The sequence below is a fragment of the Puntigrus tetrazona genome, chromosome 15, assembly GCF_018831695.1.
Source record: "Puntigrus tetrazona isolate hp1 chromosome 15, ASM1883169v1, whole genome shotgun sequence".
In the NCBI taxonomy this organism is placed as follows: domain Eukaryota; kingdom Metazoa; phylum Chordata; class Actinopteri; order Cypriniformes; family Cyprinidae; genus Puntigrus; species Puntigrus tetrazona.
In genome coordinates, this window is record NC_056713.1 from 21820427 (window position 1) to 21837081 (window position 16655).

General features: G+C 35.1%; 1 protein-coding gene across 1 annotated transcript in view; it reads left to right on the top strand.

Moving 5' to 3' along the window:
* Positions 1–12790, top strand: part of LOC122358818 (calsyntenin-2-like) — a 41611-nt gene extending 28821 nt beyond the window's left edge. The window contains exons 8-10 of the mRNA XM_043258726.1: positions 988–1109; positions 8789–8951; positions 12449–12790. Of these exons, the coding sequence (XP_043114661.1) occupies positions 988–1109; positions 8789–8951; positions 12449–12666 (503 nt within the window). The 3' untranslated portion in view covers positions 12667–12790. The remainder of the gene's footprint in view (positions 1–987; positions 1110–8788; positions 8952–12448) is intronic.
* The last annotated feature ends 3865 nt before the right edge of the window (positions 12791–16655 follow it).

Here is a 16655-nt window from a genome sequence, read left to right on the forward strand (position 1 = left end):
ATCTCTGTTGTTTCTCCTATACAGCATAGGTTTCATCCTCCTGATTTCCCCTAAGGAATAAGGTCCAGTAAACTCAATAATTGATCTCAGTAATTTACTTATTAATTATATAATATATAACAAAATAATCATAAAGAATGAAATAATAAAATATAACATAATTACATAAAATCTTACACTAAAATGAAATGAATTTTAAAATAATAATATAATAACATTAAATGAATGCGATATAATTAAATACATTGCATATATAATTTAAGTATTGTTCAAATAAAATAAGAATATGTACATTTTTTAGAATTCGTTATTAAAATCGCATGAACCAACTAATTTATTTATAATTTTTTATTTATTATGTTTTTGGAAATACACTTGCAATTACGTAGTGTGCAAAAGTACTAAGAAAATATAATAATATTACTATTTAAAAGGTAAAGAAATAATAAACACCATCTCCACCCACACATTTGTCATAACAATGTAATACACATAAAGTTAGCATTACACGTGACAAACAAGCCTTTAAATAATATCATGTTTTAGACTTTGGTTACAATTATTATAAAACGATATAAAGCATTGCAACACGCATGCATGCATTTATAAAGTGTAAATTATAACGTAATGTAAAGTTCACGTACTTATGCGGGAAGTTTGAAGAGTATAAATAGCTTACGTGAGAGTGTAAAAGTGAAAAACCTCGCTAGTTCAGCGGGAATGAAGAGGAAACGCTTAAGATCATAATTTGATTTGCACTGGACGATTGGACCTCTACTTCCAGTCCTGTTAGATCGACTATCCTCTCCTGTCAGGATCTCTATATAGATAAACACACACCAAATGGTGCCGTTTCTTTTCTCCCAGGTTCAATTTGCCGATATTATCTTGTATGTCAAGAGGTAATTGTATTCTCTGTCTGTCTCCTGACCTCTCCGTGCTCTCTTTGTCTCTCTGCCTCTATCGCTTTCTCCGTCTCTCTTTTAGAGATGAACCGACACCATTACTCTCTGTACGTGCATAACTGCAGGCTGGTTTTCCTGCTGAGGACGGACTACACACAGACAGACTCCTTCAGACCGGCCGAATTCCACTGGAAATTAGAGCAGGTACGAGAGACGCTTTCACACTAGGAATTTCATTTCGGAGGAACGCGACGCATTATCATGTACGCATGTTTTAGATCATGTCGATTTGCAAGGGCGCGGAATTTTGTATTAAATTAGCAATAATTTGCACCAAAAAAAATGTATGTGTGTGGATGTAACCGTTGTTGATGTCATTTCGGCCGCATCTGAAATAGGCCATACCGTTAATATTATCATTAATAGGTAATAATATTAATAATTACGATAGAACGCTGCAAGCTCGCGCATTTAATACATGTGCCGGGTAAAAACATACAAGGTAGCTGAAGTGTTTAAAACATACGAGCACAGTTCAGGTTTACCCTCTTTAACTTTCTGTTGTTACACTGTTACGGTTTTTGCTGTTATGCCACGGTACCGTTTTTGGTTTCCAAAAGAAGCTTTCAGTAGAGTTCCTAAAAGTTCCGTTTTGAACTATTAAGAACCTTTTTATGCATTTGAAAGGTTCCATGGATGTTCAAGGTTCTTTATAGAACCACTGATGCCAAAAAAAAGAGCGCATGCTGCTTTGTGTTCATCTAGTTTGTGTACATCTACTCATCTACTCCCAGTTGTAGTTTTTACATTAACTGTCACTTTATATAGACTAATGCGGTCAAATACAATAAATGAACGTTTAACATTCTTGAGTGGTGCTTTCTACTGGTTTCCTGATGAAAACAGCGGTCAAACATTTTCAGATATAGTTATAAGCTAGTTATAAGCTAGTTATAAGTTATAAACTCATAAACATCATAATGCACAGTGCTTCCGTGTATTTTGAGGTGCAGCTAATTGTATTAATGGGGTGTTTAACTAGTTAAAGACAAGTTAACAGGTTACCTCACCTGAATATGTTTGTAGATTTGTCTCGGATGTTGTGCATATTTTATTTGTGAATATCATATTTTTTCACTTATTTTCTCTAGCGAAAACCAACCAAAAAGAGCCATTCGTTTATAAAATTTCAACATGCAATTATTCTAAAAATCATATACAGAGATCTTTTGATTAAGATGGGAGCGGGTTTATGAATCTTTTGATTCCGATGGGAAATTCGCAACAAGTTTGGGAATCTTTTAAATCAGATTGGACGTTTGCGACGGGTTCGCGAATCACTTCACAAGCTGGATGAGTCCCAGTCTGAATCAAATGACTCCCGATTCAAAATGATGGTTTGCGAATCATTCGATTTAAATAGAAAGTTCGCAGTGGGTTCGTGAATCTTTTCAAACAGATCATTCTTTTTGTGATTCCTTTCCTATTAAAATCTTTCCTATTAAACAGTACAGCACATCTAATCATTTAGCGGTAAGCTTATCAAAAAAAAAAAGAAAATACAAATAAAAACCCCTTAAGAAATAAATGGCTTTATTATAGTGAAGGGTGCATAATTTGATAGGGATGCTATGACATCTCCCAACCAATATCCAGCAACCAAATTGTCCCTAGAGGTCATTTTTATAAAACAATTAAATATCTTTTATGGTCTCCAGCGCCAAAATCAAACCTATCCTCATGGATGGACGGATAAATAGACAGATAACCAGACCGTAAACAACTAAAGTCCCGATATTTCTCATATTTCTCCACATTAATGGCAGCAGAAACTTCTTCACAGAACTTTCCTTACTTTAAGCATAAAAACAGCCAGCGTCTAAAATTAGTGATTAATGTTCTCTTAACGTGTTGTGTTTAGATACACAGGTCCGCCGCAGGTTAATTGAATCCTTCATCTCTGACACGCAACAATACTTGAGTAAGTCCATCATTAAGCGTACAATTATGCAAATATCCACTTTTTAGGGTGAAGATAAGGCCTCGGAATAAAGAAAAGGGAAAGAAAACGGCGCGGTCATTAAGAGAGTGTTTGTTTAACGTCGAATCCTCCTCGCCGGCGTGAAGACTTAATTATCTGAGAGAACAAACACACGAACGCAGCGCAAAAGACCACTTAAAAACCCAGGGGCTTTAAAACGCAATCTCCTCCAACAGGATCGGGCGCAGAGGACGAGCAAAGTTCTGCTGTCCAAAACAAACAAACTGACGAAAGCTCGATTTTTTAACATCATCATCTGAAGGGCTAATTTAGCGCCGCCTATTTGAAGCGGTGCGCTTGCATTCGTTTTTTTTTCATCCCGTTCCTTTAAAATCTTCATTACCATAACTGTACGTTTGCTACCTACATGCTCAGCATTAAGAAGACGCAACGACGGTTTAAAGATTCGACGGAGACGTTAAGCATCAAAGAGGCTTTTTCCCCAGTGGAGAACGAGCTCTTGAAGAACTTCACCCCACCTTAAAATGAATTTCATAATGTAGTTTCATGAATACGTAAGCAACGTTACATAAAATATACGGGGTTGAGGGTTCACTGGCCTGAGGAGAAACATTTTGGTCTTTGCACATCTCAGAAACTTCAAAGAACACGAGCGATCTTTTTTATACGTTTCCTAAAGGCTTTTTCTTTACTCTGCCTGCAGAGGAAAGAGAACTAATTAAATTAGCTTTTTTTTTGTTAAATCTGAGTTTAATTTAATTAGTGAGTGGATGGTGTTGTGTTTCCATTATGAAAATGGATATTAAAGTATGAATATTAATGCAAATGTGAAGTTTTGCTGGACGAGTGCTGAGTGTTGGCTCAACAATATAAATGCAGATTCAGTGTTTCACTGCGCCGCGCCAATGTCGTTTGTCATCCGTTTGCTTTAAGCATTTGTTACAAAATAAAAGAAAAGTATTTATGTAGGCAGAAAGATTTCCACTGCATTCACAACAGGATCTTATCGATACATATTTGTCCTCACACTCTGTCTTGAAACTGATTTACAGGCTGCGTTATTAAGTTAATGATTTATTTATTTATTTAAAGTTAATATAATATCACATAGATTATTTAAAGTGAGTGAATTTATATTATGTGTGTGTGTGTGTGTGTGTGTGTATCTCTCTCTCTCTCTCTCTCTCTCTCTCTCTCTCTCTCTCTATATATATATATATATATATATATATATATATATATATATATATATATATATATATATATATATATATATATATATATATATATATATATATATATATACAGTGGCAAGAAAAAGTATGTGAACCTTTTGGAATTTCATGGTTTTCTGAATAAATTTGTCATAAAATTTTATCTGATCTTCATCTAATTCATTGGTATTGACAAACACAATGTGTCTAAAAGTAATAACACAAAAAAATTCTGATCTTTCTTGTCTTTATTGAACACAATCATTCAACATTCAAAATGGCAGTGGAAAAAGTAAGTGAAACCTTGAGTTAATGACCTCAAAACAGCTAATTGAACACACCTGGAGTCTTGTTAAGATAATAAGTTTGGAGGTGTGGACTACAGCTACTTTGACTGATAAAAACCCCTCAAACCTTTGGAGTTTGCTCTGCACAAGAAGAACATGATTATGTGAGCCATGCCTCGCCAAAAAGAGCTTTCAGAGGACCTACGATCAAGAATTGTTGATTTACATGAAGCTGGCAAGGGTTACAAAGTTATTTCAAAGACTTTAGAAATTCACCAGTCTACAGTTAGGCAAACAATCTACAAATGGAGACAATTTGGGACTGTTGCTACTCTACCTAGAAGTGGGCGCCCACAAAATGACACCAAGAGCACAACGAACACTCATCAATGAGGTAAAGAAACAACCCGAATGACAGCCAAAGGTTTGCAGGCATCATTGGAACTTGCTAACATATCTGTTCATTAATCTACAATCGTAAAACACTGAACAAGCAGGGTATCCACGGCAGGACACCGCTGCTTACTAAAAGAACATTGCTGCATGCCTTAAGTTTACAAAGAGCACATTGACACTCCACAGCGGTATTGGCAAAATGTTTTGTGGACTGATGAAACTAAGATTGAACTATTTGAAAAAACACACAGCACTACATCTGGCGTAGAAAGGGCATGGCATATCGTCATGAAAACATCATCCCATCTGTAAAGTATGGTGGAGAAAGCATCATGATTTGGGCCTGCTTTGCTGCATCAGGGCCTGGCCAGCTTGCAATCATTGAGGGAAGAGGAATTCCCAAGTATATCAGACAATTCTTCAGGATAATGTGAGAATGTCTGTACATCAGCTGAAACTGTGTAGAAAGTGGGTGATGCAACAGGACAACGACCCAAAACACCGGAGCAAGTCCACAACAGAATGGCTTCAGAAAAACAAAATCTGCCTTTTGGGTGGCCAAGTCAGAGCCCAGACCTCAACCCAATAGAGATGCTATGGATTGACTTGAAGAGGGCCATACACATGAGACGTCCAAAGAATATGACAGAGCTAAAGCAGTTCTGCCAGGAAGAATGGCCTAAAATTCCTCCTCTGCGATGTGCAGGTCTGATCCACAGCTACAGGAAGCGTTTGGTTGAGGTTATTGCTGCCAGGGGTCAACCAGTTATTAATTCTAACGTTTCACTTACTTTTCCACTGCCATTTTGAATGTTGAATGATTGTGTTCAATAAAGACAAGAAAGATCAGACTTTTTTGTGTTATTACTTTTAGACACATTGTGTTTGTCAATACCAATGAATTAGATGAAGATCAGATAAAATTTTATGACAAATTTATTCAGAAAACCATGAAATTCAAAAGGTTCACATACTTTTTCTTGCCACTGTATATATATATATATATATAGATATAGATATAGATATAGATATATAGATATTTTTTTTTATTATTCTTTTTTTTTTGCATTAAACTAGAAAAATCCTCCAAAGGCATAGCATAAATCATAATAATCATCAAAATAATTTTAGTTTTTGTTTGTTTTGTTGTAAGTAAACGTTTAGTGATTTAGAGTCATTTTCACTGTGCACCAGTGATCTTAAAGTAAATTTCATTTGAATGCAAACTTTCTGATAAATCACGATACCCGTGTAGAAAGCATTACAAACAGAATATTGATGAGAATGAAGTTAGGCACTTCAGATAAATAAGAAGTAAATATTTATTGTTGATAATGATATTTTTGATATTGAACAGTTAAGTGTCCCTGTTAAGTGTTCGGAGGTGTGCTTTGTAATGTCTGAAGGCTCAGATTTGAGAGAAAAACTGTTGAAATTGCACCTTCTCAAGGGCCGGAAAACAGGTAATGGACAGTTGTCGAAATAGGCGCAAAATTGATAGAAAAAAAAGACAAACAGGCGATTCGCACGGATGCGAGAGACACAATAGCACAGCAGTAAGTGTTAAAGTGCCCCGTGTACTTGCAGCATCTGAGCAATTGAAACAATGGTTTCTCTCTACCTCTCTCGCTCTCTCTGTCTTTGATAAATTGCCTTGCCATCAAGTGGACTTTGGCTTAGTGCAGCTATAAGTCTTTTACCACCTCTATCGATTCAGCTCTGTGCATTTACTGAACACACACAGAGAAAACATCACAGTAAGACAGTGTGCGCTCCAGGGATCGCACCAAGAGCGCGTCTGAAAATGCACGAATTCTAGGAGCGTACCTGTTTTCTGCACGCTCATAAAAGTGAAAATCACAGTAATGTGTGCTAGATGTAAAATAACCGTCATTACACGACTAAATCTAGATCCACAAGATTGCATGAACCACGTCTGCTATCCCTAGCCATTCTCGCATTCACACACACACACACACACACACACACACCTCTGCAGAAAATCAATGCCTGCCCAGAGACAGAGAGAAACAGAGGCAGAGAAGAGAGGCTGAAAAACTGAATGGAATACGAGATGAATACCAATAGAGTATAAAAGTGAAATTTAAAGAAAAAAGAAATCAATTTATTCATAATAAGAACACAGAGAGATGACCTGTGTGCACAGAAAGAAGGAATCGATTAAAAAAAAATACAGAAAAATAACACTCACTCTGGCTGAATCTCTCAGTGTCTGTCAAGAACACATTTTGCATATTTTTTTTCTTCATTATTACAGCTAATATAATTTATTTATATTATTACTATATTAAATATATATTTATATAACGATATATAATGATCAAATTTGGCATCATTTATGATCACATTTATTTGTTGAATTTCTATTTACATTTACAAACTTAATATATGGCTGCTTTCCATCCATTTTATCATTCATCGGGCTAAAACATTTAATAAAACCGTGGGCAAAATTAGAAACAAATATGAAAACATCCAAACAGATTTTGCTAAGAGTTGGGGTTGGACAGTGTATTTAATGGTTTTGAAAAGTTTCTTATAAAGAGAGAGAAAAAGGTAAATATATACTAAAATATTTGGGCCATACTTTTAATTAAATAAATAAGTATATAATAATAAATAATAATAATAATAAAAATAAATAAAATAAAACATTATTTATATTATATATATATATATATATATATATATATATATATATATATATATATATATATATATATATATATATAATTAATAAATAAATAAGAAAAAAAGACCTAGACACATTTATTCCTCTCTTTACATTGTGTTATATATGTCCTGTCTCTCTCACTCTGAAATGAAAGCAATACAGAGACATTTTTGGGAAATTGTGGCCATTGTGGGAAAAAAAAAAAAGGAGGACATGGGGGAGGAGGAGCTTCAATTTGGTAGGAGAGAGTGTGACAGTGAGAAGAAGTGAGACTGATAGTGAGATTTCAGGTGCAGGAGGAAAGATGTAGTGAAGATGAGAAATGTCTGATGGTTTCGTCTGAGGGTGTAACAATCAGTTCCACTAGACTCTACGACCCAGACCGCCTGCCAGACACACAAACACACACTGTGTGTGACAGAGCGAGCAGAAAGCGTCTGCTGCTGTGTGCGTTTGACTGGCAGCGGTCCAAACGGGCCAAACACAGACAGAGATTTCCCTCAGCAACAAACACACGCAACTTTACATTTAAACCTGTCTGCCTGTCTGTTTGCGAAAACGAGTTTCTCTAAAGTGATCATAGTTAGTTTCAATTGAAATCCCTAACTCATTTTCTTTAACTGAAGTAATGCTGAAAAAAACATACATATTATGCGATTAAAAATTGATTAACTTCAAATATAAATTGAGTTTAATTAATTTTAAAAACTACATAAATTAAAATTAACAAAGCTGACAAAAGCACATATAATTGCTAATATAATTTTTAGATATTTCATTATTTTACTTACAAATTAGTTACATAAACTAATTAAAACTACACAGAAATTAAAAAAAACTAAAATATTGTTATCTGTACTGATTGCAAATGACTAATTACTTTTGGATTACTTTTACATTACTTTTGACCCAACCAAAATGAAATTAATTAATAATAAGAAAAATTATTCGAATGAGTAAATTATTGAAACCTGAAAAAACTAATTTTAAATATTATGTTTACCTGCATGTCATGCAATATAAATACCTACATACATTTAAAAGTATAATTATAAATTATATATATTATATAAAATATAAATTATATTAAATTATATATAATATAATATAATAATATAAAAATAATAAATATAAATAAAACCTTATTAATAATAATGACATTACAATGAAAGAAAACTAAAACATTATATAAATGATACTAAATGATACTAAAATAAAGCAAAAATGAAAAAGAAACAGCTGACATAAAGAAAGCAGAAATATTGTGAAGTTGTCTCTCTTTCTTTCAGATCTGTGATAAGGAGTGGCATTATTACGTCATCAGCGTTGATTTCCCAGTGGTGTCTCTGTATGTGGACGGCGTGACCTATGACCCGTATCTGGTGACGGACGACTGGCCCATCCACTCGTCTCAGATCGACGTGCAGCTCACCGTAGGAGCCTGCTGGCAAGGTGAGAGGAAGTGGGTGTGTCTGTGGGCGTGGCTGGCGTGCAGTGGAATGTGGTCAGTGTGCAAGTGACTTGAAAACCCACAGCATGAACAAATAACTCTTTAGTAAACACATCATCTGCTCTTCTGCAATGCCGTTTCACTTTTCCTTTTGCTCAAGCGCAGCAAATGAGTTGACCTCTTGACCCGCCGCGTGCTTCCCAAAAAGCTACCATCTTCCCAAGTTCTGAGAGTTAAATGGGACTTGCGTTCACAGTTGGCTAACGAAGCTTCTGGGAAACACACCCCTGCCCGTGCTCTCTCTTTGCGCCGCTGAGCTTCTTTGTTTCACAATGAAAGTAATACAGAGTGAGATGGATAATAAAAAGATCATTTTATGAGGAAAAAATATAATGAGCGCTGACATTTGCGAGATTTGTGGAGCCTGAATAGTTTAATGATTTCTCATGATTCGGTTTATCTCGGTTTACGCCACTTCATATGCAATGACCGTAGAAGATAGAGCATGATAAACAATATTTTAACACTGTAATCAATATCAATACTTTCAAAGAGCTAGCATTGTATTAAAGCCATTGAGATACTATTAGTTGTTATTTTACATCAAGTTTTTATTTTTGTATATATGGTTTTATTCGTTTTATAATATATTGTATATAATTGATATATCTTATATATTGATATATCTTATGTATTTTGGTTAGTTTTATTGCAAGTAACAAACTGTTTAATGGCTTTACTTTAACTGTTAGTTTTAACCAGTGTTACTGTAGACTTAATTATTATCTTTTTGTTAACTGAAATAAAGCAGAAATAAAACCAAATATAAATATTAGCCAAAAATAGACAAGAAATAATCAAAAATAAACTAAATATTAATGTTACCTTGGCAACAAACTAAAACAAAATATGTTAATGTTTAAGTACTAAAATGACTAAAACAATACAATTGTTAAATACAATTAAAAATATTGTTTTTATTATTTATTAAAAATAATCAAATAATAGTAGTAATAAATGTGTAATACATTTTATATATATATATATATATATATATATTCAAATATGAATAAATAATATAAAAGTATATGAATAATACAAAATAACACAGCTTTTATCACGCTTTTGCATTAAAAGAGATTCTGAAAATTCTGTATTTATTTACATGCTGTTATTTTATCAGTTTATCAGGTAGAAAATTGTTTTGATCTGACAAAATAAAAAGGTAAACGCACCGTACCCAGTAAGAGAAGAGAAGAAGAGAAGGTAAGTTCAGTCGTAAAAATGTATCAAGCAGTCGGGTCACAAGTCTTTTGTTCAGAATGCCTCCATTTCTCTATATTCTATCGAGAAATTGATCCGTTTGTTTGAGAGTCCTGACCAGGCCAAACTGTCAATCGATTGTTGTGACAATTTTGTCCCCAAACTATAGCCGTGTAACACACACACACACAGAGCAGCCTGAAACACACCAGTGTGCCATCGCCCCGAGGCTCACAGATACCTGATCACAAACACACTCGGAGAAGCTTCATTAAACACAGACCTGTCTCATACAGAGCGGATAGATGCAGCAGGTAATTGCTCATTATCTCTGACTGGTCACCATTAAGTTAAATCAGATGATTGCTTCGTTTCAGTGCCGTTTCTGAAGACCTCTGGCTCAACCGAAGCTGAAATTTAATATTCATGTGTACGCTGAATAACGTGTGATGTGTAACCGTGGCTGTGTCAGTAACTGGGTTTTTTGTTTGACGGTACTTTCAGAACAGCCTCCAAGACATTCATTCAGAAATGCCTTAAGAAACATAATACAATAATTGCTCCATTACAAATAAACTGCTATAATTATAGTAATAACTGTTATAATATGTAATATAGGTCTACTTAAACATTCAAAACCTCCCTCCCCTACCATAACCATTTATGGAAACTAGGCAGCAGAAATGGGCCAATCAGAGACCACCACACTAATGACATCACAACCATAGTCTAATTACATCCAAAAGTGTTTGTGACTGATTTTTAGACTTTGATGACTTGAAAGTCTCTTCTAATCACTAAGGCTGCATTTAGTTCATCAACAATACATTAAAACAGTGACACTGTGAAATATGCTTACAATTTAAAATGTTTTATATTTAAACACGTTAAAATCTAATTTATTGCTGTGCTCAAAGCTGAAATTACAGCATCATTACTCTAGTTTTTCATCACATGATCGTTCAGAAATCATTCTAATATGCTGATTTGCAGCCCAAGAAACATATATTACTACATAATATTATTATAATATTATTTCAAACAATTAATAAATAAAAACATTTTGGAAAAAAAAACATTTTGTCATGGAAACTAAAAATGTGAAACTTGCGTATTTAATGCAGACAGACTTAACTATTTTAAGTATCTGGGATTTTTTATTGCAATGATTTTGGCTCACATGTAGCAAAAAAAACACCAATTCACTTTTAAAAAAATGATATAATGGTATGTCAGTGAGCTAATCATCTCAAAACACCTGCAAAGTCTTTAAAATGGTCTCTCGGTTTGGTTCAGTAGGCTACACGATCATAGGGAAGACTTCTGATCTGACAGTTCTCCAGAAGACCATCATTGACGCACTTCACAAGGAGGGCAAGCCAACATTCAATGCCAAAGAAGCTGGCGGTTCACAGAGCGATGTATCCAAGCATGTTAACAGACAGTTGAGTGGAAGGAAAAAGATGCACCAACCGAGAGAAACACAGCTTTGTCAGGATGGTCAAGCAAAACCGATTGAAGAATTTGAGGGAACTTCACAAGGAATGGACTGAGGCTGGGGTCAAGGCGTCAAGAGCCATCAGGAACTTGAAGACCAGTGTTAAGTTTCCAGTCTGTGATGATTTGGGGCGCAATCTTATCCGCTGGTGATGGTCCATTGTGTTTTTTGAAAACCATGTCACTGCACTTGTTTATTCTGGAGCTCATGCTTCCCTCTGCTGATGCTGATTTTATTTTCCAGCAGAATTTGTCAAACGCCACCAAAACACCAACAGTCGGAGGCACTAATTAAAGCAAAAGGAGACCCTACCAAGTATCGAGTGCATGTACAGTAAAAAAAAAACACACTTTCCAGAAGGCCAACAATTCACTAAATTCACTTTTTTATTGGTTTTATAAATTTGAGTTCAATTACTGAAATAAAAGAACCTTCCATGACATTCTAATTTATTGAGATCAGTTTATTCTAAACAAAACCTTTTAATTTGAATACGATTAATTTGTTGATGAATAAAAAATTCTAAATAAGCACATTTATTTGAAATACAAATCTTTTGCAACATTATACATTTTTATTATCGCTTAATACGTGTGTAGTAAGAACCCATTTAGCAAGAAAAGCTAAATTATGACTGTATTTGGCGAAAGAAATATTACAAATGGACTTAATAAAGTGAAATAACGGAAGCTTATGATGTGTTAGGAATCATATCCCGTCACGTGTGTTTGTGTGCAGGTGGTGAGGTCTCTAAAGCAAAGTTTACGCAGTATTTCAGAGGCAGTTTGTCTGGACTCACGGTACGAGCAGGAAAGATGGAAAGCCAGAAGATCATCTCCTGCCTACAGGCCTGCAAAGAAGGACTGGACATCACCTCACTGGAAAACCTCGGACAGAGGATAAAGGTTACACGCACATATCCGCCTAACTTTATAAAAACGCTGTACAAAATCTAAATCACAAATCCGAATGAACGAGCTACAGCCTCTTCAAGGTCACAGTTTTGATTGCACGTTCTGGAAAACGTTACACTGCAAGTCGCATTGCATTAGTCCTGAAAAGGAGTTCGCCCGTGAATAAAACCCGCAGAAAGGGAGTCGAAACGCGCTATTTTGTTGAAAGAGAATGAGGAAAAGGTGAAGAAAAGCCGGGAGAGACGAGACTTGAGGAGAGATATTCCTGCGCGCACATTTCCCATTTTCTGCTTTGCTTTCCTCCGTTCTGTTCTATTGTATGGAGCTCTAGGGAAGATTTGAGGATCAAATGAAAGCAGGTTTTACAGACGGAGTCAGAGCGTTGGTGAGAGACAGAAGACAGGTGTTCCTTCGCTCAGGTGGTCCGATCGCTCAAAGCAGGATTGTGCCTCGTTCAGAGCTAAACTCGTGACACGTTTTAAATAACGCTTTCGTTCTTGCTGTGCAGGATTTGAATTTAAATTAGAATCGAGAAGCGCGCTTTATCGTAACATTTTCAGCATTGATTATCTGCAAATACCCGTTAACGCGCACAAAAAACAGTCAGTTATATTACATAATTCATTTCTGAAATGCCACAGGATTGGTTGACGGTAAAATAATTTAAAAAAAAACGTTTGCATACTAATTTGTTCGATTCATTCATTAAAAAGAACTAGTTTAATAGCGTATTTACATTACGCAACAAGAAGAAACAGTAAAAATGTATACATGTTTACAGAACAACCTTATTTAAATACAGTACATTTAATGATAACTGACACTGATAATATGTTATATAACTTTAATAATAAATGATGAAAATACTGAGAAAAATAAAAATAAAACTTTTATTAAAAAATTTAACCAAGTGGTTTTAGTTTAACCACTTGGTTAAAATTACAAAAAAAGTTTACATAAAAATTATATTTGCAAATAAAATATATTGCAATCTTACTGCTTAAAATATTCATTTTATTCAGTGGCACTTGCATGTTTTGTAGTGTAGAAATTGCATTTTTACCCTTTATTTTTTGTGTAATTTTTACAATTCCTGTTACCTCTTTCTTTTTTTAAATTTTGCATGTTGGCTCACTGTCATAGACACTTTGACGGTATAATATCTCACCATTTTCTCTTAGTTTCATCTGAATCCCGCTCAGTCTCTGGTGGTGATGGAGGGAGAGGATCTGGAGGATCTGAGCGCCGCACTGAGAAAAGTTTCTTACATCAACTCTCGCAGTTTCCACCAAGGGAGCCCACACTCGGATCTCACGGCAGTGCAGTAAGATTATAAATATTCATTAGATCCCATTTTTGAACTAGTATACTAGAATTTTAGCTCTGGAATGTGGCAATATAAATGATCAAACAATTTATATCTGGTTGCAAAGTTCTGATATGCATCCCAGAATTTTAAACTGTGCTTTGGAAAAAATTATTAAAACTCAATTGTAAAAAAAAAAATACTGAAGAATGTTTTACAAGAAAATACTCTACTTTGATATGTTTTCCGTGTCCAATGTCTGTGTGATTCCACCCACTGCCAATTTAGCCAATAGTATTTTGACACCCTGGGTTGCCAGTTGGTGGAAAAGACAGCCCCGTAAGCCAGCAAATAAAAATAGATCAGATATCGCAGATTTTAATAGACCTAAAAAATCCTCAGCATAAAGAGCTCTATGATCAGAGGAGTATTAAAACATGGACAAAATCAAGTCATCAACTTACACTTAGAAGCTCAATCACCTTTTAGTTTCCTCAATCTGGCAACCTTTTTTTCACTACAAAGAACATTGGAAAGGATCTACTGATCTTAAACGTTCTTCGTGGAGCCAAGAATCTTTATTGATGGCTATTTGTAACTAGATTTGTACATATTCTGCTAGCTAGCTGCTATCAAATCCCTAACCATACCACAAGCGATCCTGATCCTTCTTGTAACCTTTACTCTTAATCTAATTCATATTCCACGCTTAGGGAGGTTTCATTTTTATGTACAGAGAGGGACACAGAAAGAGAATAACAGAGAGATTAGATTTTTTTTTTTTTTTTCTGGAGCAAAAGCACACCCACTGGCACCCATGACTATTCAAAGCAGATCATGAATATGCATAAGCCCCTAAAGAGTTTTGACCCGCCCCTCTGAGGCTAGTGGGCGGAGCTCCTTCAGCAAGCGCAACAAGGAATTAGCATGGAAACACACACACACACACACACACACACACCCAACACTAAAACATGATAGAGCAATTAAGTATTATATTACTGTAAGACATATAATTGAACTCTGGCTTCTCTCATTCTTAAAACCTGCTGATCATAAACTTATATTAAGCACAAAGGTGTTGTGTTTTGCATAATTAGTAAAAAAAACTAATTTCAAGTAATTTACGTGATTCATTTACACTTTTGCACAGTAACAGATTGCTTGTCAAGGAGACAAACGCTGCGCAAAAATTCTGAATTAAGGCAAACACAATATCACCTTGGCATAAAAAAGCAATCATGGAAACATGGAAAAGCGAGACAGAAGTTACCAAAAATATCAGTGTTCTTCTTCCACCAGCTAAAATAAAACGTGTGGTCAAATCATCAGGGATGCACTGCAATTATTATATAATTGTCTTTATGATTTATAGTTCTGCCGAGAACTGTAAGCTGATGTTATTTGTGTGTTATGAACAGATAAAATGCTACAATGTTTAAATAAAATTGTTTTGAATGCATATACCATTATTTTAGCCAATATTGAGATTTACTCACTAATATCATTCAACTTAAGTACAATATGACAAAAATATTTTTGCAACACAATGCAATATATTTCGATATTCACATTTAAAAATATATATTTTGAGACTCGCTAAAGATTACGTATCGCTGTAAAAGGTGCAAAAAAAAAGATCATGAAAAATTAAATATTCAGCACGGCACAATAAAGTTTACGCTTGGCTCCTTCGGTGCAATGTTGGAATATGTTCATGTGTTTAAACAGATGTGAGGCAGTCGTCCAGGTTTAGTCAATGGCAGAGTGCCTCATCCTTCATTATCCACTGCCATTCGTATGCATGAATTTCATCACGGAAAAAATCCTAGCATATGTTCGGCACACATCACCCTGAGAAACAATTAGCATCCAAACGTAGGGCTAAACATGTCGAAAAAAGCACGCGCCGTTTGGTCATCAGTCAACCGTCACAGATCACAAAAGAGCATGTTAAATCATATTTTAGTTCAAACCAACTGTATCTTGTAGCAAACAGCTGTTTTCCGCGACAAAATATGAATTAATCTTTTCGAGCCACGGCGCATCTAAACCTTCAGTCACAGATGGTTTCCTCCATTCATTTCCTGTCCGTTGATGAACGCGAGTTTTTGTTTGCGTCGGGATTAAGAACAGCATCTTTAATTAGAGAAGGCGGATCTGCGCTCATTTGCGGATAATGGACTTCCCTGCTTCCTGTCGTTGAGCTGCTTCGCGGCGTTGAAAGCGCTAGAGTTGTAAATTAATTCTAGTAAACACCGTTTGCGTTTCACTTTAAGCTTATTAAGTCCAATTACTGCGAGATTCAAGAAAGCAGAAGTGTTATTAATTCACCGCGGGCGTAGCTTTTCTCTTTGTGTGAAGTTATCAGCGCTGCAGTCTCTGTAATGAGTTGGGACCAGCTCCAAGTCATTTGTTTACGCTCTTACACATCACTGTCGAGCGCTTCTTATTATTTATATCCAAGTGGAGATGTCTTCACCTCTGAGGGAGTGTTTGCAGGACCCAAAATTAACTTCATGCCCAACCTGCCGGTGACAAGCCAACTCCAGCTCTGACTAAAACAAAAACAACAGCCAAAGAACAATTTGTTACTTGAGATAAAGTAAACTTGAACTTAAATGAAATTAAATGCTAAATATATGGCATGCATGTTGCCGATTAAGGTAACGTTTCTCGATTTTTATGGAAGTGACTAATAAAAAATGGATATTTTCAAATAAAC